The sequence below is a fragment of the Mugil cephalus genome, chromosome 8 (genome assembly GCF_022458985.1).
Source record: "Mugil cephalus isolate CIBA_MC_2020 chromosome 8, CIBA_Mcephalus_1.1, whole genome shotgun sequence".
Taxonomy (NCBI): Eukaryota; Metazoa; Chordata; class Actinopteri; order Mugiliformes; family Mugilidae; genus Mugil; species Mugil cephalus.
Window position 1 is genome coordinate 25,789,346 of NC_061777.1, and position 27,988 is coordinate 25,817,333.

The following is a 27,988-nucleotide window of genomic DNA, read 5'->3' on the forward strand; positions in this document are numbered from 1 at the left end:
TAAGGGCGAGCACTTGGTTTTTCGGCTCAACTTTTCTCTTAACACTTCTCCGGACCACCGCGGAGTGAATGTACGCCAGCTGACCGCAGTCAGAGCGGGTCGTGGCGGAGAGGAGGTGAGGGGACAGCTGCGGAAACCTCCATTCCTTAAGCGGATTTCTTTTTTTTTCTTTTGAATTTTACAGCGCGCGCGCCTCAAAGACTAGTTGTTTCGCTTTACCTGCAGTGGAGTTCACCTGGGATCCACCATGGGGGACGTGATTTCTAGTAACCTGAATGAAGCCACGCGGGAGATGATCACAGGTGAGCAGAGTCAGGGTTCTCGATGGTATTTTTGGTTTCAGACATGTGCGTTTTTTTTTTCCTTCTCCAGCTGCAACGCACTCTGACAGAGTCCACAGGATCTCAAGAGTACTGAGAAAGACTCATGTTACCAGAATATGACTCCTCTTGCTGCTTGTAGCTCTCTTTTAGAGGCAAACGTTTCTGGAGACACCGGAAAAACCTTCCCGCAAACTTGTAAAATTTCAATTTCACTGCCATCTATCTTAAAAGTGACTTAAAGACAGACTTATTGGTCACGAATGACTCATCAGTGTTGCCAAACTAGTGATCTGTGAGAATAAGTCTATCATTTCTGTCAGTTTTTTCTAAGGTATAAGTTCTTCTCATATCCTTAAAGTCACATCTCTGATAAATTCAATGGAAAATAAATAAAATTTCTCCATAATCTAAATATAAGATAAAAAATGACAGTTTCTTAAAGCCCACATGGAGATTTCCAATCTACTTCTTATTGAAGTCCTGATGATTCTGCCCCCTGAGCACATCTGGGTCATTTAATATAGAGTATCATCTGAATCCTGATCAAATCTTAAATAAATTAAAATGTCATCCCCTATAGATTCCTAAAGTACAGGACAGCACATCTAAGAGAATACAAGGAAGACTCTTCCTTGTATTCTCTTAGATGTGCTGTCAAAGTCAATGTAGTATAGAAAGGATAGCTCGTACCTCTGCTCTAGAAAACCTGTGTTCTCAACTCCAGAAATGTTCTGATAATCCAACACCATACACTCTCTAACCCTGACTGAAATATTTATTTCCTACAGGGATGGGATTTATTTTCCAAAAATTTAAAAAATGCCTGGTTCGACCCTTATACTGATTTCCTAATACTAATGTGCACATCCCTACTATGTTCGCTTAGACATTTGCTGAGTTTGACAAAAAATCTATATTTTTGATTGGAATGGATTACTCTACCTTTGATTTTCTCCTAATATTTTTCTCAAAGCCAACTCTACATTGCTGCAGCACCACGTAAATTTCCTGAAAAGCAGGCTTGAACCTTCATGGGTATTTTCACGATATGCATTTTGGTCTATACAGACAACCTACTGTGGTATTGGGAAATGTCTTCAGTTGCTGCCGTTCCAGTCTAACCATGTGTAGTCTGAATACCCAGTTGTGTTTTTCTCCACTGTTTCATCATAGACACATCAGGAAATAATTACTGTGGACTATGGAAAGACCTGTATTCGAGGATGCATGTTGTTTGCGAACATATGCTGTTGTTCTAATTAGAGAATGACCAAGCTAAGTGTTACAGCCTGTACTTGTCAAGTCTGAACTACCAAGTACGTAAGTCCGAAGTTTGCTTTGTTGGAATGCCATTGTGGCAGTGCCTGAACCCTGGTGTATTATCAATGCTAGATACGTCAACTTCAGACTTGTGTACTTTGTAGTTCAGACTCAACAAGCATGCACTCTGGAGGACACTGGACGGTCATTCTGGAATTGAGAACAGCAGCGTACTTGAAATGCGGGATACCTAGCTTTACCGAGTCCACACAAGTGGCCAAAAGATAGTTTGGACTACTTATTTGTACTTTGAATTCGGAGAGAGAGTGATAACATTTCACAAGAAAACAAGCACAGACAAGAACACATAACGATGAATGGCCATCTTCTGTCCCCCGACGAAGTCAGAAATCAAAGAAATGGAGGGTGAATGGAGCAAGTTGGCAGACGGCTAGCAACCTGTGACACCTACCTTTCACTTAGAGCAACTACTCGCTAAACTATGCTAAAGTCTTCAATACTTCCCATGAAGTGTTTTTTTTTTTGGTTGTGAATGTATTTTTCTGCTATGAAGTTAGACATTTGAACATGAAGGTTCTATGGGGATTTACTCATTTTGGGGCCATCCTGTAGTGGTGACTGTACTTCTACATTGGCTTGATTTTAATGTCTGTATCTGTAAGACTCCCGTCTCAAAACGCCCAGTCTGCTCTGATTGGTCAGCTGGCCCCCTCTTTTGTATATTGTCACAGGCTCAGAAATGAAGGACCTGTAACTAAAATCCTTTGCTTGAAAACATCTTAAAATGGTTAACTACTAATCTTAATTTTGACTGAAGCATGATTAATGGACTTTCTGTTGCATGGACAATTAAAATAGCTGCAGGTTGATATTCTATTGAAAGACTAATTGATTTACCAAGCAACTGTTTTGGCTCTATTGGTGTCCATTGGCCAACATTCAACTTCTGTTCAAATGGTTATTAAGAATACTTACAGACTGTAGATTCTATTGACATTATCACAGCACAGCTTATTAACCCAGGTTAACTTCACCATCACGGTTATTTTTGACTTTGTTCGCTTTCTCTTTAAGTTATAGACTTAAATATTCATATTTCCTGTTTTCTTTTATTGACAAAGTGGGAAGTCAGTGCATTTGCTTAATATTGAATGACTGTAAACATTGACGTGTTCATCAAGAGAGAAAAGGGACCTTGGAAGGACTTGGCTGCTATCAGCTGCAGCTCTTTCAAATAATTTGACCTTGTTATGTGGCCTGTTAGAACCTGTAAAGTCAGATATTGAGCAGAGAGTATAGCACATTATATGTAGTACAGCGTGTGCAGGAGAGATCAAGGAATGCTGATCTGCATTACCCCTGGCTCTGATATGTCAGAGTGTGTGAAACTGTTCGTAATTCTGAGTTTGTTAGTGTTCATTTTAATTAACCTTACAATGCACAAAGGTGAGTGCTGAAGTCTGCAGACATACTGGATAGACTACATGTCAGCCCTGATTCTGGTATTTGACCAATATATCTGCGAATTGTAAAAATTCCTGTCATGCTCCGTGGCAACTTGTGTGTTTAGAAGTGTAACACTTTTAGCTAGAAATGTGAGAAGATTAGGTCTGGGTAGGAGTAGTGGACCACATTTAAAGTTGAACTAAAGTTTAATCCTCACTCCTCTGTGCTTACAACTTTTTTCAGTATGGAAACGTTTATGTTTTTTCCTTTTTTTTTTAACCTGGGGATTGCCTTTCCTCGTACGAACATGTGGAATCTGAGGAATGCATGAAAAAGAATGTGCATCTTTATGTACAGCACGATGGAAACCTCCTGAAGGCCTTGAGCAGCACAGCCAGTACCACACCGTCTCTGGAGCTAAGACGAGCCAAGTGGCTGGCTTGTGTCAAGGGTAGTGCCTTGGTTTGTCGTTGAAGCCATACACACACACACACATGTGCACAGAACTGTGCATTCTTAATTCGCACAGAAGAATTAAGTTACAATCGCTGTGCCTTAGATCATCAGAATAGTCATTTACTTCTTGCAGCACTAGTCAGCAGCTCCTTGGAATAAGGGCGAGGTAATCTTGTTCATAAATAGCTTTGTCACTCGCTTGCCATTATTATCATGCATTGATTTATGCCACCGAATGCAAGGCTGCGCCTTTCTTTTATCTCACTGTTGCAAATGCTAATCAGTTTTTACCAATACCATTGCCGGTGGGAGTCCCTGAGCAGAGCCATGTTTAAGCTGCTAGCAGTGTGTGATCCATCACAACCTCCAGCAAGAGGTCAGGAATGAGATGTGGGGGTTTATGAAATGTGGAAATGACCGAGATCACATGGCCAACCTCTCATTTCCTGTAGGGAATCTGGCATGTGTGTGCACTCTGGACTTACAACCACTGGAACACATGCACTTGAAAAGGCCTTGAGGGCTTTTATTGAAAACTGCCCTTTCGGTGTCAATCCCCCCTCAACAGAATGGGGTTTGTTGGTTTAGGAACACCTGTTTTATACCAGCATTGATTTAGTGTTGTAGAACTATGGGATTTTTTTCTGAATTATGCTGAAAATGGTGAAATAATTACTAGCTACTGAACAGTCAGACTCTTACCAGAATAGCAGGCTGGTGACATGCCATCAGGGTTTCATTAAGGATGTGTTTGAACTGGTACAAAAAAAGAATTTGATAGTGCTCCAACCAATCAGAGCCATTTTGTTGTGAACAGCTCAGATGATGTGTTGATGTACATTGATTTAACTTTCTGTCTATCACTAAATGTAGCTGAAATGATTTGGTTGGGCCGGCAGATATTTGCAGGAGTATGATCTGTTTTCAAGAGAGAAACTCCAGGTCAATGTGTGTTCCATATAGAAAGGTATTGCTGCTACAGCCCAGTAGACACCAGCTGAGGTGGTATCTACTAATTCAGACAAATTGGTCACAAACTTTGTGTTTTCTGAGCTTGTGGTGTTTGAGAAATCTGTAAAGTGTCATTTAGCAAGGTAAAAGCTATACATTCAGAGATATTACCTGAAAGGTACAGACAACATCTTAAGGGTTTATTATAGTCAACATTTCAATGTATTTCTAAAGTAAACCATAAGAACACATATCCAGTTGCTCACGTGCACAAAGAGTCCCCTTCTGCAGTCATACACAGTGCCACGTTAGCCTGGTCTGCGGGTGAGGGGCCAAACAGGAAACAGGAAATCCTAACTTGGGGTGTTTTTCCCTGGCTTTGTTAATTCTCCAGTCTTTGTATCATGGCTTTCTCTCTCCGTGTCCTGGCAAGGTGTGACACTTTCACCTTTAAACACACACCCCACTCGGCACACAGAGGCTCTTTTTAATCATGTTCAGATAACAGTGTGTTTGAATGGTATTGCTGCTACACCCCAGTCTGTGGTGGAAACTTTTTCTTTTATTCCTAATGATAGCGTGTCTGTGTTGGGCACCGAAGTAACATTTGTGCTGCTGTTTTAATTCCGGTGCCTCTCATTAGCCTGCATTTATCCACACCTCATATTTGTGGGAGCCGTTTCATTACTTCCAGAGGACCACATTCTTTTACATACATCAGATGTGACCTAGTGGCATTCCATCAGTCTTTACAGGCATCAGACAGATTATTTATGGACCGGGCAATCGTTTTAAGTAGCTTTTCACATGTTCCCTGACAGTCGTCCATCAAATACACATCAGCACTGATGGTGGGCCAGAGTATGGAACTTTCCCTGCTGGTTAGCATGTGCTCTGAAAAACCACCAGTGAAATATTTGAATCAAAACTCCTGGCCTGTCTCTAATTATCCAAATAACCACATTTAACAAACTATGCTCTCGTTTGGTGCTCCAGATCCTTCCGCAGGCACAGGCACCGCTCTCGCTTCAGCTCTGATGGGAACACAGTCTAAATTTATGAGTCAGCTCATGGGTCTATCTGAGTGGAATGTTTTTGTTAAGGCACAGTGGAGAAAGGAGGAGGGCCTTAGCTGTGCCTCCGCAGAGGGGGATTCTCGTGTTGGTCTTTTAAATAGTGGTCTGGTCTCAACTCAGATCTCTGTGATCAAGACTTCCTGAAACTGCTGAACTGACATCATACAAAAACTGTGTTGGTTAGATTAGATTACCACAGTGAATGAAGACAAAACCATAGCAGCAGAAGATCTGATAGCTGGCCTCAGCACTGGAGAGGCCCCTGGACAATTTGTCTGGCGACTTGCTCAAGAGTCAGCAAGGCTCATAGCAGCAACTCATTCGTCTGCCTGATGCAGTATGACCCACTTTCACATGTGCTCTTGAATATTTGAGAAGGAAAAGATCTGTGGAATTTAAACTGTAGAGAGCTGTGACTTGTCTGCTGCTCCTGGAAGCTTTCTTTTCGTGACATATAATGATCCTAAAAGGGAGAAACAGTGCTGTCTCCTTGGTCATTTAACAACATGAACCATTTATATTTTTGCTCACATTTAGTTTTTGCCAGTTTGTTTCTAATAACGCATGTAAAACCGATTTTCTAAAGCCAGCCGTAGTGGAAGGCAACACTGATGTTTATTTAATATCCAATCTGGATTGTTATTGATGTCGCTCACTTATGTCATAATGTTATGCCTGATCAGTGTAGGCCCATAAGTTTTAGGCCCTAACACAATTTTGTCATCGCAGTCTAGTAATGCTTGTGGGCCAGGTTTCAATTGGCACAGAGAAAATAAATACCACTGCATGCAGTTGGATAGTCCTACAACCCATCAGAGACATTTAGTTGTAAACAAATTACACTCCATGCCACTCAGATGATATGGGTGACTACTACACTACTACAAAAATCCCACCTAAACAACTTGTTTGGCCCACCAGATCTTTACTGGAGCACAATCAGTTCCCACAGATTCCAGACCAACAAAAAATATGTGAGCGGGGGTGAGAGTGAAGTCCTGGCTTGTTTCCACGCTACCATTTACACACAGTTCCCTATTTTGAAATGATCCTCATAATGAATAAGATGTTTATTTTAATACTGGGTTTAGGATCCTTTGTAGGTAGTGCATTCACCAAAGCATGCATTCAAGTTTACAGTCAATCATACTTACAGTCTCTTCATTTGGACTGTTTTACCCCAAAGCCCCATGATGCTTCCACCGCCCTGCTTCATTGTGGACAAGGTGTTTTCTTTTGCTGAGGCAGAGGGTTTAATCAATTTCAAGTGCATGTTCTCACAGGGGTTTGGGTGACTGGATATTTGTTCTGAAAAGGCTTGTGTCTTGCCACCTTGCCTCATGCTACAGACAGATGCGGGAGATAGTTGTCACATCCAGAGAGCAACCAGTGCTTGCCAGAAAGAGCTGTACATCTTTTAATGTGGCTTTCTGCCTCTTGACAGCCTCTTGGCCTCTTAAATGTTGTTCTTGGTAATGTCACTGCTGTGCCACATTTTCTCCATTTGCTGATGACTGACTTGACTGTATTTCACTGTATATCAAATACCTCTCATCTAGTCCTCACTCAGGCAATACCCTTCATACAATGAAAGCTTAAACAGTACATCAAATTAAAGAGCAAGAGAAGAAATAAACAAAGGTGGATGGGCAGCAACGAGCCCTCTAGTAGCTTCTGGTAGCATGCACCCAAAAAGAGAAGTTGTTTGCAGTCAGTTTAAATCACTTAAGGTGAAGACACGTGTATTATTTCAGATGAGTGGCTGATTCTGAACATCCCCGCACTTACAGAGTTACACTATTTTAAGTATCATGTGGCGTTTCACTGGCCTGTGCATAGGTTGATTTATATTGACTGTTTCAGTTTTACATCACATAAAGCAGCTCTTTTACCAGCGCTCTCAGGGCTTTTATGTCCACGGTAACATACACACTGTTCTATGCACACTGCTCGGTCTGTAAGAACATTGTCAATACTAGGTAGGGAGAGTGGAAAGCCGAGGAGGAAGAAGACAAAGGTTCTTTTTGTCTTGCAGAAATTGGGCCCTTCTGGGCCCAATTTACCATGTTGCGTCACAATTCCCTGCATGAAAAGTGAGAAGTTGCTGTGGAAGTGCTGTTTAAAGGAACTGCTGTTTGAAGGAATTTGTAGGTAAAACAGAAAAGTGCAGAGATTGTCTAGGGACTGACTTGAGTCTAACCCTGATGTCTCCACCACAGTTCAGATATTATATGAATATCTGAACTGATAAGTTTCCTTATATTTGTAAAGAAACTGTTAAGATGCTAGTTTGATGTGGCTGCTTGCTTCTTTAAACCTACCAAGTCTCATTTGACCCATACAGTTCTAATTTAATTGTGCTTGGAAAATCATAATAGTTCTTCCTACAAGGGTATTTTCATAACTTCAACTTCTGTCTTCTTGCAATTTAGAAAATAATCCATTACGGTACTTCTATGTGAGCAATGCGAGCAAACAGAAATCTGTGCATGACTAAATCATGGGAACTGACCTCACTTCTGGGGAAGAGACGAAAGTACCCATATATAAATAATTACATTTTTGTGCAAAGAGTGGGTTAAGGTTAGGATACTATTAGAATTCTATGGTACTTTTAGAGCTAGAGAAAGTGTCCTGGAAAGGAATGCAAGCCAGTGTGAAGTCATGGAAACATGCCTGTGGGTCGGAGGAATAACTATGTTTACATTTATTAACACAATAAAATTGTACTTTCATCAGATCTTTTTCACGGACTGTTGAAATGTTATCAATATTTGACTTCCTGATCCATACAATTCTATGCTGGCACAAGTCTACTGTATAGCCTGGTAAGCATTGTGCTAATTGTTTAAAACAAAATATGAAACACAATTGACTTTGTCTACACTCATTGTGTGTGAACATAAATAAGACCACAATAAAGAACATTTCCTGAAGTCAGTGGGCCAGTGCTGCTCTAACGGAGTATGTGTGTGTGTTTGTTTGTTCCAGCTCGCGTTGGAAAGGTGATGGGGGAGTTTGGGCGTCTCTACGACCAGCAGTACGGAGTGGCACTCTTTAACAAAGTTCGCTTTGACATAGAAGGGGGAGGTGGTCCACAACCACAGCTTCTGCACCGCAAGGTAAAAGACAAGATGTTACAAGCGATAAGTCAAAACAAGACAGAAAGACTTTGCCTACATCAATTGGATAGTCTTTCAACCAATCAGAATTATTACTCTTTAGTCCATCAATGCATAAAGCCTGTCCATAACATTTAATAGACCCTTCATAATCAGTTCAAAATGGGGTGACACCAGATCAACTTTATTCCACGAGAAATTTGTAGGCGGGGCCTTTTGTCCAGTAGAACTACTAAGCAAGCCAACATCTCACCACACAGAATGTTCAGATTTGAAACTAATTTTGTGCACTTTATCTCATGAGAGAATTTTCCTAGAAAAAGTACTAATTTTGTAAATGCTGTGCAGTAAATACTTGATGGTTTCTTTGACGGTATCAGCGCAGTCATTTGTTCATGCTCACATGAGTTCTTGCGTATCTAGGTTCCATGGCTTGGTCTGTTTTTTAAAGGGTACCCCGGGTTTTGTTGTCTCCCACAGATTCCTCTGGAGAACAAGTCCATCTTCTCCGGGTCCCTCGTTCAGTACATGGAGGAGAACAAGAAATGGAAGAACCGTTTCCTCTACGTCCCAGACACCTACAACATCAACTGTTACGACAACAAAGCGGTGAGAGGGGGCACGGTTGTACAGCCTCTTGGGATGATGCTTGTATGATTGATAAAACAATCCTTTGTTCTTGGTCATTTTTTCTTGCCACCCATGACATAAAAACTATGCTCTGCTCCCTGTCTTAACTACCAGTCTCATGACAAACGCCTCCATCCAAAAGCAACCATCAACTGTGCCGGCTACAAAGTGCTGACCTCTATGGAGCAATACCTAGATCTGATAAACAACAACCTGCCTGGTGAGTGTCCAGGTTGGGAGAGGCTGCAGTATTTTACACAATGTATTTTTGTTTTCCAAGTGAATGTTGTCATAGATTTATCAAAATGAAATATATCATCAATCAGCCTTAGGGCACCAACGGTCTCATCTGACATGATTGTAATTGTTGACGAACAGAAAGAGGAATAAAGGAACAATACCTCTAGAGCAAGGAGGCCCACAGCGGTGCTGCTTAACTAAATATCAATTTTAATCCTCTAAAGAGAAGAGTAAACCTGCTGTGTTTGACAAACCTGTCTCCCTAGGATACGCTTTGTATAAAATGTAAGCAATTGCCGAATAAAGGCCACTGATCGTGTCATTTCAAGCTGACAAAACGGTGGTCTTAGATTTCACTGTATGGCTTGCTGCTAAAATGACAGTAAGAAGAGCTGAAATGATAAAGAAACATATCCGAGTAAACTCATTTATTGTGTGCTTTATGTTACATTTCTAATTTGTCTTTTCTAATCTGAATGCTGTAGACATAACCCATCATCACTTCATTATTATTCTGTTCATAGCTCTCTCCATCATACTAAGGACTATTTCAAGTTTACTGTCACAGCAAGTGAATAGGTTATAGTTGTGTTAATAAAGATCCAACGTCAACAACATTGTCTTTCAGTAATGTTACCTACGTGACTGATTCTTGAGAGAAACGGACTCAGATTAGCTCAGTGAGGATAGGATAAGACATGGCATCTGACCCTGACGTTTTTGACTATGATTGGTGCACCACAAATGATCATGATACGGCGCCTGTACAGTATGTCCTAGCATGCTTTCTTTTTGTTTATGATCTGATTAAGACACTGGCATCAACCACTTGCCTACTTGTGGTGATTTGGTGATTTATGTGGTTTGATCTGGCTGCATTTGAGGGTTAGCTCTTTCTGTCCTTTGCTAACACTGACTTGGTAAGCCGCGAGGAAGAGTTTCTCTGTGGCCATGACCACTGAGGAAGGAAGGAAGTTGCGGGCAAGTCTGTCAGATTGACTGAACATTTCTGGTGGCTGGGAGAAAAAAAAATGGTATCTAGTTGTCCACTTTCTAGAGTTTCCCTTTTCACGTCCTTTTTTTACTGCAGCGACATTAAACTGTGTATGGATACCTCCAGGATTCGAGTTCTAATTTTCAGTTTAGCCATAGAAATAAACAATAGTGGTAATGTGTGTGCTCCCCATGAGAGACTGGTACACAGACTCCGTCTAAAAGGCTGCTGTTCATGGTCCTCAAACCACAGCATAGTGATCTATTGCTTTTTGACAACAGGTCTTTGCATAACATCCTACTGAACCCCAAACAGTGTGGGTTTTTATTTGGATGCAGAGATCCAGTATCCAGTAGTTTCCGAGGGTGTTAGTGTTGACCATTGACTGCTGACTGACATACTTCTAGCTGCCCACTTGTGATGAGATCATGTGTGAACAGGGTCCTTGTGTCATTTCCTGACAGAGCGCGTCATTCGACTTGTCACATTCTGGAGTTTGAGCTCATTATTGCATACCTCTGCTTGACCCGATGACTGTTTAGAGTTCGTTTCCCTCTTGCAGTTGTGAAACGTGGTGACTCTAAACAAACTGTGTACATGTTTGAACCATGCAGTCATCACATTAGCTCTGTGGTTAGTGCCTTGGACTCTCTGATTAGCTCTGATTGGTTGAGACTATCTGATTGCATGGAGTTGTTTTTTTTTTTTCCCTCTGTATAAGTTGAAACACACCCCATGATATAATCCAAAGTGTTACCAGACTGCATATGACTTGTTTAAATCCCATGTAAAGACATTTATTATGTAATAATTACAATATCCTTATTTTCCTTGTTTTAGATGACATGCACAAATTTGCAATCTAAGAGCTCAGTGTATTAACTCAGTTCTGTGTACATTGTCACCCTTTTGTCCAGATGTGAAAGCCAAGGTGGGAAGTTCGCCCTTCTTAAAGTGTGCTACTCAGTTCCCTCTGATCCTATGGCACCCTTATGCCCGACACTACTACTTCTGTGTGGGGACAGAGAATGAGCAGCAGAAGTGGCACGCCGTCCTCCAAGACTGTGTCCGACACTCAAACGATGGTGAGTCCTGCCAGTCATTGTACACGTTCCCACATTCCTGCTTACCAGAAGCAGCTACCAGAAGTAAAACACACAGGTGTTTATCGCGGTCTGTAGAATATTTCCTTGTGACGCGACACTTCCCATGAACTAGCAAGTCACATCTTGTCTTGCATTACCTTGGGGTTGTTCCACTTTTTTGGACCTGCTCAGTCCACGTACTTGTACCCAAACACTCCCACTCGGTATCAAATTCCTAGTAGTGACACCTTGCTGCTTCTCTTCGAAACTCACGTCACACACACAAATGAAAAAAAAAAACATCCTGAGGCATTTTCTAAGCCATAGTCTAATGTTTACTCTTTGCTTTTCATTTTGGGACATGGGCATGTCTGATTCGCGTCACCTCTTCTTTTAATAACACTGACTTGAACTAAACTTGAACGATAGCTGTCATGCCAACACAGTCAAGTGACATCAGCTAATATAACAAAGGACACAGAACACACATTCAAAAGCTTTGTGAGTTGATTGTAGACCAGCGTTTATGGTGTTTTATTCTGCTTTGTTTAGGAAGAAACCACAGCACAGAATGCAGCATGGTTAGCAGAAACACATGCTGGCTGCACCTCAGTGTTTGCTAAGGTGTTTAGCAACACATAAGCAATACACTGGTACCTCTGCTCACACATTTTGCCACATTTCTGAAGTTGCTCTTTAAGCCTGTTTACTGCTTTGAAACAAGACTTTGTCATTTGGATATCATGAATCAGTAGTAGTGTACGTGGCGTACAGCCAGAGCTGCACTTTATTTGATTCACTGGTGTGTAAAGCTTTCTCATTAATTGTGACATGTATATGTAACAGGAAAGGTTTGGGCTTGGTCTGCTGTCTTACCCTTTGAATTATTTTGATTGTCTCGTTGCTTAAACACAATAGCGACGTGTAGTCAGGAACCTTGACATGATAGCCAGTGCTCTGTTGTTGGCGAAAGATCTGCTGCTTGGTGTTTGGAAACCTGTGAGTGCAGAACCCTGAGGAAACAACACTTCCTAACATGCCTGAGCCATGACATAGGCCAGCTGCATGAAGTTTTCACCTGAATGACTCCATATGTTCTCTGTGTGCCACACAGTGCACCGCTTCACAGTCCCGCACTGACTTTTTAACAGCTCTGTTAAACAAGGTGTGGGCACAGCAGTCTCACTTCAGGTCAACATGTCATTGTTCTTCACACAGACGGTTCTGTCCGAGTGTTGGGGTGGAATGCAAATCCAGGCTAACCCGTATTCTTTCAACTTGATGTAAACACGTTCTAGACATGTATTCTAATCATTTATATGAAGATACTGAAAAGCATTTTATTTCCTTTTAAAGATTATCCCACTAAAGACCTGGTTGTCTGTGACCATGGAGAGATTTAAAACTGAACAAGGCTCCGTTCATTTTAAGCACTTCTTTTGGAGTCCACTTGAAATGTCTTTAGTTCTGCTCACTGCGTTGGGATCTCCATCCAGGACAAGACATCGATCTACACATGCTTTTTATTTATTTTATTTTTTTTTGACGCATTAATATGAAATAAACTACTGTTATCCTGCCTCTTCATATTCATAGCTTTATGAACCACTAAGGTTGAGCATAAAATCAAAATACACAGGCACGTTGTATAGGGATTGAACTGCCTCCTGGGTGAGACAGTTCCTTTCGAATGAGTAATTGGACCACTTCTGTTGTATGTAGGTACCCCTTTTATTTGTAGGACTTTTATCCTTCTCAGTACTTAATTCAACACCTTTTTATCATTTTACACACCTTTGTATATGTTTTTTATGGGAGCGTTGCACCAATTACTTTTCTTTTCAGTTTCTGACTGTCCTCTGCTGACTGCCTTCCCAGCCTGGAAGCCAGACCAAAAACAACTACCCTGCTATGCAGTCAGTGCAATATTATGTGACAGAAAGTTGGTCTGGAACCCCTCCGCTGGGAACATATTTTGGTTTTGCAAAGATCTTTTAGGCAAAATAGCTCGGAAGGGCGTTATGCAGTCATGGATGTAGTCATACACTTCAATCATACGTCCGATAATGAAACCATAATGGCGTATTACCTGACTCATTTTCTGATAAGAATTGAATATGGTTATGCCAGCCTGCTACCCTGCAGTAACTGACCAATAGTCTGAAATGCTGTTGTGCCAGAAACAAACCAGACCATCTCTCAGAAGTGTTTAGGTAAGGCCAGTTCTTTCATCTGAGCTGCATGAGTAGTAGTCTGACATAAGCATGTGTCATCTGTTGTTAGAATCCTGGACTTAGTATAGATGGTGAGTGATGTCTTGTCTGGGTAATTATTTGACAGCTGTTAAGAAAGAAGGATAGAGAGAGAGACTGTAAACACCAGTTCTGTGGTTGTTGGCAGTACCTTCCTCCATCTCATTTAGACTATCAGTCAAAATAAGGGCTTTGAGATTGTCTTGGACTTCCTGTAGTAGGAACTCGGATCCCCTCACTGCACAACACAACCCAACAGACACAGACACATATGTATGGCTGTCCCTAACCTCAGCCATCTCAACTCAGTGACTAACTCAAGCCTTATTTAAACCTAAACCTAATTCTAACCCTGAAACAGAGTCTTATCCCTCTGACAGCTCTTTAAAAGGATGTGAGAAAGTAATTACTGGCTGAAATGATTTTACTTCCCAAAGCTCCCTCACTGTGATGATCTAAAATCAAACTGGTTCTCAGAAATGTTTATATGACTATCCCCCTACCCTGACCCCAACCATCCCAGTGCCTAAACCTAACCTAATTGTAACCTTTACCCCAAAACCAAGTCTTAACCCTCAAACAGCCTTGTAGAAGAAGAAGTGAGGACCAACCAGAATGTCACTCCAATGAGATAAAACTGAAACTGGTCCTCAGAAGAATAGTGGTGCAACAGCGCGTACACTGCACACACACACACGGCTAATTCTGATCTTTCAGATGATAAAATTCCGTTTGAAAATGTAAGGAAATGAGAAGTTTCACTTCCTGTTATTTTATATGACCTCTGTCATGGTTATGAAATCAAAAAAAAAAAAAGAATCTCACTTGCTATTGAAGGAGGTGTATGTTTCACGGAACTGTTTGTGTCATTGATGTGAAGATGCGCATACTCTCCAGATCCTGGATATGTACCACCGCTGTTGAGCCATGGCTATTTTTTTTTTTAAATCCCCTTTGCTGTTGGTGCGTTGCTATAGTGACAGACAAAAGAAGCAACAAATAGATGCAGACTTATGAGAACAGAAAGTGATTCAACACATAGTCATCATGTCATGTGGAAATATGAATGACAATGTGAAATCTGTTAAACGAATGACTATTTAGAGGGTGGGTTTGGGTGGGTTACAATCATGAATACTATCGTCCAGTAGCAGCTGGCTTGCTCGGAGAACTGAGGCACCACCCTCTTCCAGCCTCACAATAATAAAATGTGTATTTTTGCAAAATAATTCTGAAATGAAAATATTTTATTGTGGAACCAATTTGTGGTTCAACTTGTGGCGGCGGTTGATTGAGACACTCCCACATACTTATCAGCAGCGTATCTGTATTGTTTTTATGTGCTGGACCACATCCCAACTCCAGACACTCCCACTAACTCTGCTCAGGAGCTTGTAAGTTGACCGGTGTTGCAGTTTTAACAGTAAACTGATTGGATCACTGGACAGCAGTGGGGTTTCAGCACACCCTGGTGGTTAGATGAGCTTATTATATCAACTGTTATATCAACTGTTATGGCTTCTTTTTTTATGACTCAGTTACCGTTTTGGTTTAATGTCACTACTCTCATTGTCCTCTTTCAAGGCACCATTCTAGTGGAGAAGCTCTGAAGCTCATTAATGCACCTGTGCTTTCCCTACCATAACAAATCAAACGGTCTGTTGCAAGAAAGGTCCTTCTGCCAATTTAAGATTGATCCCCCACCTGTAATCTAGGAGTGGCTTTTTAATTCCTGGGATTACAGTTTTAGTTTACTTTTGGCATAGCAGTCTTTTGACTCACTACATTAGACAAACTGATCATACATTCATATGTGCGTTGTACTTGCTTGCCCATTTCCTTCCCTTTTAATATTTACTTTTTTTCCCACGATCCCACCCAACAGTGTACATAGATGCTAACCTCATGTCTCCCTCCCAGGTTTGTCAGACGAGGACAAAGTCCAGACGCCAGCCTTCACTGATGCTGTGCGACTCTACCGTCAGGCTCAAGGGAATTACGGCACTTGGGAGATGATGTGTGGTGAACCATCACAGGTAAGCATGACTATAACAACGAAGACTGCCCTCTGTCTCCTGGGTCTGCTCATTCTTTTCAAGCTGCAGTGAAGTCAAACTATTTCTGACTAAATATACCTCACCAAGTGGTTACACAAATTTGAATAGGACACTTTAAGCTGTCAACGTTAAGTTTTACGTTGACTTGTCACTCAGGATGATCTGAAAACAAGTCAACAGCTTTAGATACAAGTGTGATTGTACAATGAGAATGAGGACACATTGAGATCTAATCACTCAGACCTCTTTTGGAGGTGAGTGTGTTGGTCACTCTAAAGAATTCAAATGATTCCTCTGTAAGCAGATGTCTGAAAAACTGTTATTGTCCCACAATTCTGTATCTCGCATTCCTGAACAGGGAGAGACTTTAAATATCCTTTGTCCTTGTAGCTGTTAACTTAGCATGGCGTAACGAGACTCGATTCCTATCAGAATATAATTTCTGATAGAGGGAAGAGAGGTGACACTCATATACTACAGCTTAGAGCATGAGCTTTAGATACAGCCACAGTTGTAGCTTATAGTATTAAATAATAATTTATTCATTTGATCTACACGTTTCTAACACATGTTCACTATGCACAGATCAACACTTCCCTTAAAAACTCATTCCTGTCAAGTCTCAATTTAATTTGTCATCTGCAACCGGATGGATTTATCCATAGCTTTTGACAGCCATTTCCAAAATGTCATGGCCCAACTTTTTAGACCTTTAGTATTTTGAAAGGGTTATGGCAAAAAAATTGGCATAAACAAACTCATTATATGAGTCTGGTAAGAGGGAAAAGGATACCTCTGCATGCCACCAATCCTACAACCAATCGGACTCATTAAGTTGTAAATTATTTTAATTCCATAGTGCTTAGATGATGAATGCTTAGACTAAGTTGCTGTGACATTTCTCTCCGTCTCCAGATAAAGCTTGGCCTACCAATTTGATCTTGCTGGAGTAGAATCAGTTGCCAACAGAGAGGCTCCAGACTAACTTTTTGTCTCAAAAATATGTGGGAGGGGAAGATGGTTTGACTTCCAGGGTAGCTGTAAACTAACTAGGTAAATAAATAAATCTAAAGAAGAGCACATTGACGAATTAAATTGCTGAACATAAGTTGGATGTGTGTAATTTGGTCACAACAATGTCATTTGCATGTGCAGTAGTTTGCTACTTAGCCATGTGTTTACAGTGACATTTACAAATGAATCATTTGCAGTTACTGTATTTTTCCAATAGTGACCCTTTATTTACTATTGGATGCTTCTAGGGTTGGAGTTATAATCTGAGTTTTAGACTAAGACAGACTTTAAAGATCCATGACGGAATCTTTAGAGGTGAAGATAAATGGACATGTAATAGCCAAGCAGATGGACAGTGCGAGTTCATGCTCCAGCACTATGAAACAGACAGCAGCCTCCTTTTATTTGATCAATTTGTGGTGTGGCGACACCCAGCTCTGTTCATGGTTCAGAAATAATGGCTTCGTATCTCAGTTGTGTGGGACTCGAGGCATATGTACTAATGCAAGCTAATGACATAATTCGAGCTCTTCATTTGAGATCATATCATATATGATGCACGTAAATTGGTTGCTTGTTTCTTCTTAGGACCTGTCGTTGCTTTGTGTGCCCTGAAGGGCATCTGAAAGGAGGGCTGTATGTAGGGCTTTGCTGACATAATCTGACAAAAAAGTCTGAACAGGTTTATCCGGATGCCACCGAGCAAATTTACCTCTAGAACGAACGCACTAATCTATCACATCTATCTATGCAGCAGCTATCTGGTGTAGTAAATCTCATAAACTAAATTTCTTCTCATGTGGTCAGCTAAGCGTGTTGTTTTGTTTTCCTTGTAGATCCTGTCTAACCTGGTGATGGAGTGCCTCCTCTCAGAGCTGAGGGAGGTCATCTCCCCCCGTCTTAAAGGAAAACTGCACGAGAGGCAGAAGAGCTGGATGCTGGTAAGAAAAAAACTCCACACACACACACACACACACTACACTACACTACACTACACTACACTAGGAATGAAAACAAGCTGTGAGCATACTGCCTTCTTATCTTGACTTTCGTACTTGGCCTTAACCCAGACACATGTTGAATCTGCGGTAACAACTCTGAGCAGACATCTTTACACCCTTACGTTGTGGTTTTATGTGACGCATTTGCAAGCAATATGTAAACTCTGTGTATTACTCACATATGGTGATATTGTTCTTGGTTATGACTTGGAATCAGATATTTTTAAAAATAAAACATGATGACTGTATTGATCCTGGGGGAGAACCTAGCTTTCAGTATTAAAAACATCTCTGATTAACACATTAATGCTGCCACTCATGTGATCCATCTAAACATCCTTTGCAGTTTCACTTTTCTGGTGGTTTTGGGCTTTTTCCTGTGAAAGAGTCTATATGCTACACAGCGACATCTTGACTTTGTACCTGAACAGCTGTCCAACAGGACTTCAGTGTTAGGAGAAAAATGGCCAGTAAATTGCAGTGTGTTTTTTTACCTTACAAAATAGAGACATGACCAATTCACATGGGATTATGGTCACAGATGATGAATTACTAAAAATTACTAGAGGTACACAGATAAAACTAGTCCAATGCAGCTAGGCCTTTTCAAAGGTTATTTATGTCTCGTAAACAAAAATTGTCCCTGTACATTTATCTGCTCACTGAATAAGAATGTGAAGACAAGGTTGTGTCACTCCCATTGTGAAGAGCCTCAAGGTTCACCTCCTAGATGTATTGCTGAGTTGTTGCCCCTCTCACCATCCCTTCCCTTGAAGATTTGCACAGTCCCATCTGCGGTGTTTACCCAACACTTGGTTGCAATCTCAACTCCGTTATATTTCTTTGTGCTCATGCCAGAAATGCATGCATTCATAAAAAGTGCTCAACAGTTATGCCAACAAATGACTGAATCAACCTTGTGTCAGAGGAGGACACCACTTATTGTCTGATTCCTAGACTCTTTGGCAACCAGTGCTTCAGCCTTCACCTGTTTTTCCTTGTGCATAGATCAGTGCTGCAGTGTACAGCCTGGTGCAGGGGCAGTGCCAGGCCCAGTATGAGGTGGTGTTGAAGAGGTGCGAGGCGGCCCGCTCCTCTCTGGAGACCTCCATACGAACTGACATGGATCAGATCATCACTTCCAAGGAGCATGTCACCAACAAGATCCGAGGTTAGCTTACACAGCTGTTTTCTTCAACACTTTTTTTTTTTTTTTTTTTTTTTTTTTTGCTGTGATGTAAAACGTGTAGAGGATTGATTGTTCCACTTTAGTTGCCGGACAAAGTTGTTTATCAAGACGTTGTATTGGATTTACATTCAGTCGAAACAACACCTTGAAGGTTCTCAGCAATGCAGGTCACAAGGACAACTGGATTTGTAAGGTTTCTTGAAGACTTTTCATCCAAGAGGCTTCTTCAGTTCTGAAAGTCAAATGACTGGGGTGTGTTAACAACCCAGTACTCACCCCTCACTTGAATTTGTTGTTCTTACTAACCCCAATCCTATTTTTTCATAATCACTGCTACTCTCCATAAAAGTGAGAGGTGAGTGAGTTTACGATGCAGTGTTATGTCCGTCCCTGGAATGGTCACCTTTAACCTCCATTCTATCCATTTTTTACAAGCGTTTACTGATAGCCCGACAGCTTCCCGCCGTCGTCACTCAGCGGAAACCATGCAGACCAGCAGCATTCCTCACGCTGTTTATTTATGAGGAAAGATTTCAGCTGCGGCTGTGTTGCAATGACATTGTGGAACAAATCCCAGAGGCTAGTGAAAAGGAGCAGTGGAATGAGAAGGGATAGCAAATCACAAATGAAATGGGATACAGGTGGCATTAATGCCAAGGAATGCTTAAACCACTGCAACGTGGAGTGAACAGCCATAACATTGTGACCACTGATAATACCTGGTTTTCATGGCACCTTTCAGTGGGTGGGATATATTAGGCCGCAAGGGAACATTTTGTCCTTAAAATTGATGTTAGAAGCAGGAAAAATGGACAAGGTGAAGGATTTGAGTGACACTGACAATGACCAAATTAATGGCTAAAGACTAAAGACAACTGGGTCAGAGCTGTTTTATGTACACACATCTTTGTAAAGGTAATGTGTGATTTCCAAGATACTAGATATTAATACCCTAATGACTACTGTTAATGTGGTATCCAAATTCCTTGAACAAATCTACGGACACTAAACAACAGTCTCTATGGCCACAACACCAAGGTGATGTTTAATTCTAAAGTTGTCCAAGATTAAAATGAGTATTCAGTTGAGTAAACACACAGATCTTGTAATGTGAGTTATGCTAGAATGCCAGTCAGCCACTATATTATATTGACTTGCTTTAAATTTCTGTGACCGTGTTAAGTTCCATCTCTCGTCTTGCTCTCTCCGCCACAGCTGTGGTCCTCCCCAAGGCAGAGAAGCTGCTGAAGGTGAGCATCCAGCCTTACATCAGCTCCATCCTGGACGCTCTGATGGAACCAACCAGCCGAGGCTTCTTTGAGGTCCGTGACGTTTTCTTCAGAGAGCTGGTGGACATGAGCAAGAACATCCTCAATGACAGCACCAAGGAGACGGTGGCACAGGTGAGTGGGTGGAGAAGTGAGGGTCTTTGCTGTGACGGAACCAGGCGATGTTTGAAGAGCAGGAATATCTAACCTGTGAAATGCTCATCACCTGTGTTGTGAAGTTTGAGTAACTATGAAATGATCAAACATTTCAACAGTCCTATGTTGACTTCATATAACTTCAGTTGTCCTGCCCTCCTCCTCAGCACATGGAGAAGATCTGCATGCTGGCCTTCCATCCGGTGAAGATGCAGAGCTGCTACGAGAAGGTGGAGCAGCTGAGTCTGGAGGGTCTGCAGCAGAGGTTTGACGTCTCCAGCCCCTCTGTGTTTGTCCAGAGGGCTCAGATCCTCATGAGAGAGGTGAGTATCAGTTTTTGATGTAGTCAAAATTGCAGGTCGTAGTATTAAATGATAATTTAGTCGTAACATGCTTGATACACAAGTTTGTGAGGCCTCTGCCCCACCCACATAATCAAATACTTTTCATACATCAGCTCTGTAGCTTTCTAGGTAAATCTTTGCTCATTTTGACAAGTTTCAGAATTAGTCTGATGCAACCAAAATATTTCTAAGAATTGCAAGAATACCAAAAAAGGTAGGAGATGTGACTAAATTCATATGCTCTTTTTTTCCCAAGAAATCTTGCCAGACTAGAAACTTCCTTTTTGTGATTTAGTTATGAATTAATTTTGTAAATCAAATTTTACAATCTGCCAGTCACATGGCGGTTGGAGTGTCAAACAATGCTACTTGATGGTTCCCACATGGGAAAGCAGAAAGAAATCGGTTTGCAACTGAATATGCAATGAAGGCATATGTGTCTAACCACAGCAACTGTTCACCCCCTTGAATTCTTCTAATAAAAAGCTCACGTTCTTGAAATAATTCCATTAGTCTTCCATGGTGTCCAGACGTGCACAGGAGTTCTGTCTCAGGCAAGGGATCCAAGTGGCAGGCATTCACCCCTCTAATGGGGGAAATCACTCACGCTGACCGTCTTTGTGGGGCCAGCCTATAGTGTGGGGAGCGTCTATGCTTTAACTCACGGTCATCCACAGGTCAAGTCCTGTATATAACCAAGCTGTGAAGCCTGCCACAAAGCCCTACACTGGAAGGAGTGCTTTAAAACTGTGCATAGGTCCAGTTAAAGCCAAGTAAAACAAAAAAAAAAAAAACGTATTGGATTTGTTGCATTTCCTTACATTTTCATGATGGCTCTGTCCTGCCCCTCCATGCACCTACATAGAAAGCTTAAGGCAGGGAGCAAAAAATATCCGATGCAGAACAGAACAAGTATTAGAACTTGCAGATTTATCCCCACAGCTCCTTACAGGTCTGATATATTAGAATGCTTTTTGTTTTCAGTTTTTAGTGTAACTTGCGTTGTGCCACGTGTATATGAAATACGTATGAACCACATTTTTGGTGTCTTGTTATGAGTCATTGTCCTACAAGGAGCAATGAATGGCACAAGTTAGTGGATCAAATCTAGGCACAATGAGTTTCCACTGGAAATCCTTCTGTCCTGTCATTATTGAATTATCAAACACTTGATGATTCTGCAGAAGCACGGTGGAGTCATTTCAACTGATTGTTTGTCCTGGTTTGAACTCGGCTGAACGTGTTCAGTGGTAGCGCCAAATCAGAACCTTCTGTTTAAGTTTACGCTTTCAAATGTACGTATCTTACAACAGAGGGAGAATTTTGATTATGGTGAGTTGATTTCTTTATTTATCAAGCAATGTTTCTCACAAGGAACTATGTTAAGTTAAGCAGTATCTTTTTCCTTTACGAGGTTGTTTTTTGCCCAGAAAAATACTGTACATTAGCTAATTGGAGCTATAAATCACAAAAACAGTTTTTTTTAAATTACTTATCAAGATATGATATGTGCTCACTTACTAGTTCATTAGGTACCCTGGTGATAATACAAGCTTCAAGAAGGTTAAAGTTTCCAACGTTTGTTTCAAATAGAAACAGAGAGCCGTTGATTCCACCATGTTTTCATGTTTGGAGGCTGTGGTTATTTTCACAACCCCATTGTAGTCAGTAGGCTAGGCTAAATAACAAAACACTTTCAATTCAGTCCAATTTAACATCACCATAAACTACATCCTCCAAGTGACCATCAAATTCAGTTACCACCATTCTGGTTCTGATTCAGTTTCACTTGTGTACTTAGTGAACTGGCAAGTGAGTGTATCTAATGCTCTCCCTGAGATGGAACGATGACCCCCCTCTCTCTTTCTGTCTGTCCGTAGCAAATGGATGATGCAGTGTATACATTCGAGCAGATTCTCCATCAAGCTCTGGAGTCTCAGGGTACGGAGGATCTCTGTAAAACCATCCAGCGCTGTCAGGACAGAGTCATTAAGGTAAAATGCACCAACCGGAACAGATTAGTTGACCATCACTCTAATCCTAAACCCTGGGAAGATCCGGATTACACTTGGACTATAACGACCTATAGAGGCAACACAGAATAGTTTCATATTTGATCAAACCTAGCATCCACATCACTGTACAGAGGAATGTAGTTCAGATGGCAGCGTTAGTGGTTTGAACCCCAGGCCTATCCACATGCCAAAGAGGCCTCAACTTGAAATTGCTCTTGATGGGAGTGGCATCGTGACCCAGATGATGAAGGATAATGAAGTGGTTTTCATAGCTTTGGAAAGTTAAAGAGATGAGGAAATGGAGCGAGAGGAATGGGCTAGATTCACTGTGAAGAGAGGGTGAACAGAACAGAACAGAACGCAAGGGAAGAGATCAGTCAACTTGCGCTTAGGCTTCATCATTCCACAGTCATTTATAAATCAGCACTAACTAGAAAACCCAGTTCACATACCTTGTGTGTAGTTGCTTAATTGGATCATGGTGTTCGCTACTGCACTTTGGCTTTGCACTCCTTTCGGCTTAAGAAACTGTCTGAGATGAAAATGTCTGCACTGAATATAAAATATAATGTATAATCCTTATATATAGTGCACCAGTTTTAGCTTCCTGTGTTTTAAGTGTCTGAAATGTAGTATATTGAATGTACTGTATGCAGCAACATAAACTTGGAAGACTTCAGCCCCTGTGCTATGATGTTTTTTTTCTTTTCTTTCGGTGCAGAAATTTGACTATGACAGCAGCACAGTGAGGAAACGTTTCTTCCGCGAGGCCCTCCTCCAGATATTCATTCCCTACATGCTAAAGCAGCTCAGCCCACCGTTTGCTTCTGTGAGTCTCATTTCATTTTTAACATAAACTCTTATTGAAATATCTTAAAGTGCACTTGTGTGAATGCCTTTTTAATATAGCTCTCAATGAAGTACAGTGTGCGTATTCAAGTCAGCATTCAGTTGTGGAGAGCACTAACTTTAGTTGTGAACACCAGGAGCTGCCCAACTTCCAGGAGCTGATCTTTGAGGACTTCTCTCGCTTCATCCTGGTGGAGAACATCTTTGAGGAAGTGGTGCTGCAGTCAGTCATGAAGGACATCATGATGGGTCAGTTTTTCTACAGCTCAATATACAGTGGATTTGAGTCCTTTTCTGAGCTATCCAGGTTAACAATAATAATAATAATAATAATAATAATGATAATAATAAGAAGAAGAATAAGAAGAAGAAGAGGAATAGCTGTTCTCAAACCAATCCTTCATCTTTGTGTGACTCTGTTGTCTGGTGGGAGATGGTAAACATTTCTTACTGTGTTAATTTCGACATCTTGATTTATGTTTTAATTCCCTCAGGGCTGTTACACATTTCATGCCACACTCTCTTTGTGTGTTATGGCCCCCTAGTGGTCACAATCACAGTTACATCCGGATCCTTTCACAATCTTAAATTGCAACATATTCAGACCTTGCAATAATATCTGTCCTGAGCGATTCAGTCACAAGTGGCCCCCTTAAAGTACAGGTGTATACATATCCTGGACAGACTGAGATCATATTTGAGTGATCCGATCTCTGACCACATCGTGGAGGTGGTCTGGGACGAATTTGACCTTGTTCCTTTGGTACCGTGAATACAAAATGAGTCCTGGGTCACATTAAAGACCACCTACTAACATGGGTGCTCTTGTGTAAGCTCAGTTTTCCCCCCTCTGTTATTCTGGAAAAAAACTCCCCAATACTTTTATAAACGATCACCTGAAAAGGAAAAAGTCTGTTTATTAGTAATGAGTAATGAGCCTTTAAAATATTCTGACTTGTAGCTAAACTAAATAAAAATAAACTGAAATAAGAATTAACAAGTGGAATTACTAAATGAGTATATTTAATGTGATTGTGTCATTTAAAAAGAAGCTAAAACCACATTGTGGTAATTATTGAGTTAAGATATTTCGTAATCACCAATGCTCTATTTACCTTAATTATGGGAGATTGCGCTGTGTGTGGAAGTTCCCACGGTTCATTTTCAATCATAGCTTTGTGCAAGTCTCTAAAATAACTGGCATCAAGGGGGAGATAAATCAGTATTCACTTGTGTGATTTCAATGAGTGAGAGACAGTTTCTCATGAGCTTATATGACAAACAGAGTTGTTTGTGCTTCGGATCCAGCAGTAGGTAGTAGCACTCCAAATAATACTGGTTTTTATTGACACATAGAGCACAATACTGATTGATGATGGGAGCTTTAGTTATAACACAACTATATGTAAATACTATGTAGGACATGTAGAATTGCTAGTGTGATGTTACATTACGAATGAGCTGTTTATTCAGCTGTGTATTTATTTTCGTTCGTACGACTATTGAGTTGTGTTGTGTTGTGACTACTATTTTGACAACCAATTTTAGTTAGAGGGCTAGGCTAAATAACAGAAACACTTCAATCCAGTTTACAGCACCGCAAACTACATCCTCCATCCTGATCATAGAGTTGAATTACCATCTTTCTGATTCCATTTAGAATAGTCGTAAAGGGGGATTTGATGCTGAACTGTTAAATTAGAATGCAATTATTTAATATTAGAAAAAGTTACTCTACACTATTTAAGGAGTACTAAATGTAGGTGTGCAATTGACAGCACGGTCAATGAACGTTATCGTAACTCACATTTAAACTTCTTTTCTTTGTGTATAGCTGTGAAGGAGGCGGCTGTCCAGAGGAGACACAACCTGTACAGGGACAGCATTGTCCTCAGCAACAGTGACCCCAACCTGCACCTATTGGGAGAAAACCCTTCCATCGACTGGGCTGGAGAGTATGGTGGTGCCCAAGAGGAAGTGGATACAGCAGGAGATGACACAGATGGCGACGGAGCCCAGAAGAGGAGTAGGATGAAGCAGGTAGTGTCCATGATCCAGGTGGAAGGTTCCACTGTGGTGGCTGGTGATTCATGCATGGAGGTGCCCAGCATTGACGACATCCCTGAGGAGAACTCTGATGATAAATGTTGCCAGAAAGGATCCGAAGGTTCCGAACAGTCAAAGAACCCTCCGGACATTTTGAATGGTTCTGTCTTAAAGGAAGAGGAAGCCAAAGCAGAAGAGTGTGGCAAAGATGAAGCACCAGTGAAGGTTGAGTTGACACCAGGTCAAGCCATAAAAGACGACGTTAAGGGAGAGGGAAGTCCACCAGTGGAGGAACAGCCACCATCGAACCAGGAGAAGTCAGAGCAGCCCTTGAACCAGGGGGAGTCAAAGCAGCCCTTGAACCAGAAGGAGTCAGAGGAGCCCTTGAACCAGAAGGAGTCAGAGCAGCCCTTGAACCAGGAGGAGTCAAAAGAGCCCTTGAACCAGGAGCCAGAGAAGGCATTGAACCAGGAGGAGTCAAAGGAGCCCTTGACCCAGGAGCCAGAGAAGGCATTGAACCAGGAGCCAGAGAAGGCATTGAACCAGGAGGAGTCAAAGGAGCCCTTGACCCAGGAGCCAGAGAAGGCATTGACCCAGGAGCCAGAGAAGACATTGAACCAGGAGGAGTCAAAGGAGCCTTTGAACCAGGAGCCAGAGAAGGCATCGAACCAGGAGCCAGAGAAGGCATCGAACCAGGAGCCAGACAAGGCATCGAATCAGGAGCCACAGAAGACATCAAACCAGGAGGAGTCAAAGGAGCCCTTGAACCAGGAGCCAGAGAAGGCATCGAACCAGGAGCCAGAGAAGGCATCGAACCAGGAGCCAGAGAAGACATCGAACCAGGAAGAGTCAAAGGAGCCCTTGAACCAGGAGGAATCAGAGAAGGCATTGAACCAGGAGGAGTCACAGAATCCCTTGAACCAGAAGACAAAGGAGCCCTTGAACCAGGAGGAGTCAGAGAAGGCATTGAACCAGGAGGAGTCACAGGATCCCTTGAACCAGGAGTCAAAGGAGCCCTTGAACCAGGAGGAGTCAGAGAAAGCACTGAACCAGGAGGAGTTACAAGAGGCATTGCCTTTGCCACCTCCTCCCATGGACATTCCACCCAGTGCCACAGAAAAGGCTCCAGAGGACTTTCCCCCACCTCCACATGACGACAGTGGCTTCCAGTCACCCACTGGTGAAGTGGTGGAAGTGGTCTCTAACACAACCTCCCCTCAGCCCTCAAATGAGCACACTGGGGTGAAGGAGACAAATCCAGCCGCAGAGCCCAAACCCAGTGACTCTGAAACTGGAAACCAGTGATGAAATGATTTCCAATTGTCTGACCTGTACTGAACCCTTTCACGCCATTTTAACCACAACAATCTTCCGTTCACCACACCAGTAGATGGCACAACAGATCATTTTCACCTAGCAGGGCTCGGGTGAACTTTTAATTACCAGAAGATTTCATGTGACAGAAATACCTTAGTTTTGAATCCACACAATCCCTACACTTTATTTCTCTTCACTTGGTAGAAACATGAGCACAGTGAATGGCCTTGGGTCAGTAATGGTGTGTTATAAACCTATGAGGTGTTGGTGAAGTACATGTTGATTTAGCTCTTGGGTTGTGTCTAAGTGCTGTGTGGCCTAATAACCTGCAGTAAATTACAGTTTATATGACCAGGGTTGGTGTAAATAATGGTTTTGTATTATCAGAGACTCATTTTGAAAAAATGTGCCAACAAAAATCCAAAATACCTCTTGATTATTATTGGACCTTATTATCTAACAATGAATACATTCCAGAAAGTCTTTTTTTCATTCTCAAACTTGAATATAATTAATAAATTGTCTTAATGAATACACTGATATCTCAGTACTTTTACACACAGTTGTTTTGGTGGGACTGGCACAATTTTACATAAATATATATATAAGTTTTCCCCTTTTGCAAAGAAAGCTAATGTATATTGTGTATAAATGCTCGTACAGACCAGTGCTGACCTACCAAATTCTCCTTTTACATCATTTTATATAATTGCATCTGTGCCTTAGCTGTTTGCCCCGCCTTCTGTTTTATTTATTATTTTGCACCCCTTTCTCTCTATTGGACCAGTGAACTTTTAGATTTATTTTACCCTTGTGTGATACAAATTTCAAAATAAATCATAATTGATTAAATTTAATCCGTTTGTCATTTCATCT

General features: G+C 41.4%; 1 protein-coding gene across 2 annotated transcripts; it reads left to right on the forward strand.

Moving 5' to 3' along the window:
- Positions 1–27,969, forward strand: LOC125012331 (protein Niban 2-like). Of its 2 annotated transcripts, XM_047592222.1 has the most exons (15): positions 1–302; positions 8,525–8,655; positions 9,136–9,264; positions 9,400–9,505; positions 11,437–11,604; positions 15,777–15,892; positions 17,764–17,868; positions 18,937–19,099; positions 20,333–20,520; positions 20,709–20,864; positions 22,766–22,879; positions 23,622–23,729; positions 23,887–23,998; positions 25,584–26,329; positions 26,381–27,969. In XM_047592222.1, exons 1-15 carry the CDS (start codon positions 248–250, stop codon positions 27,098–27,100), a joined length of 3,117 nt encoding a protein of 1,038 aa, XP_047448178.1. In that variant the 5' UTR covers positions 1–247; the 3' UTR covers positions 27,101–27,969. The 2 variants fall into 2 exon arrangements, with proteins under 2 accessions (XP_047448178.1, XP_047448177.1); XM_047592221.1 differs by having other exon boundaries at positions 25,584–27,969.
- The last annotated feature ends 19 nt before the right edge of the window (positions 27,970–27,988 follow it).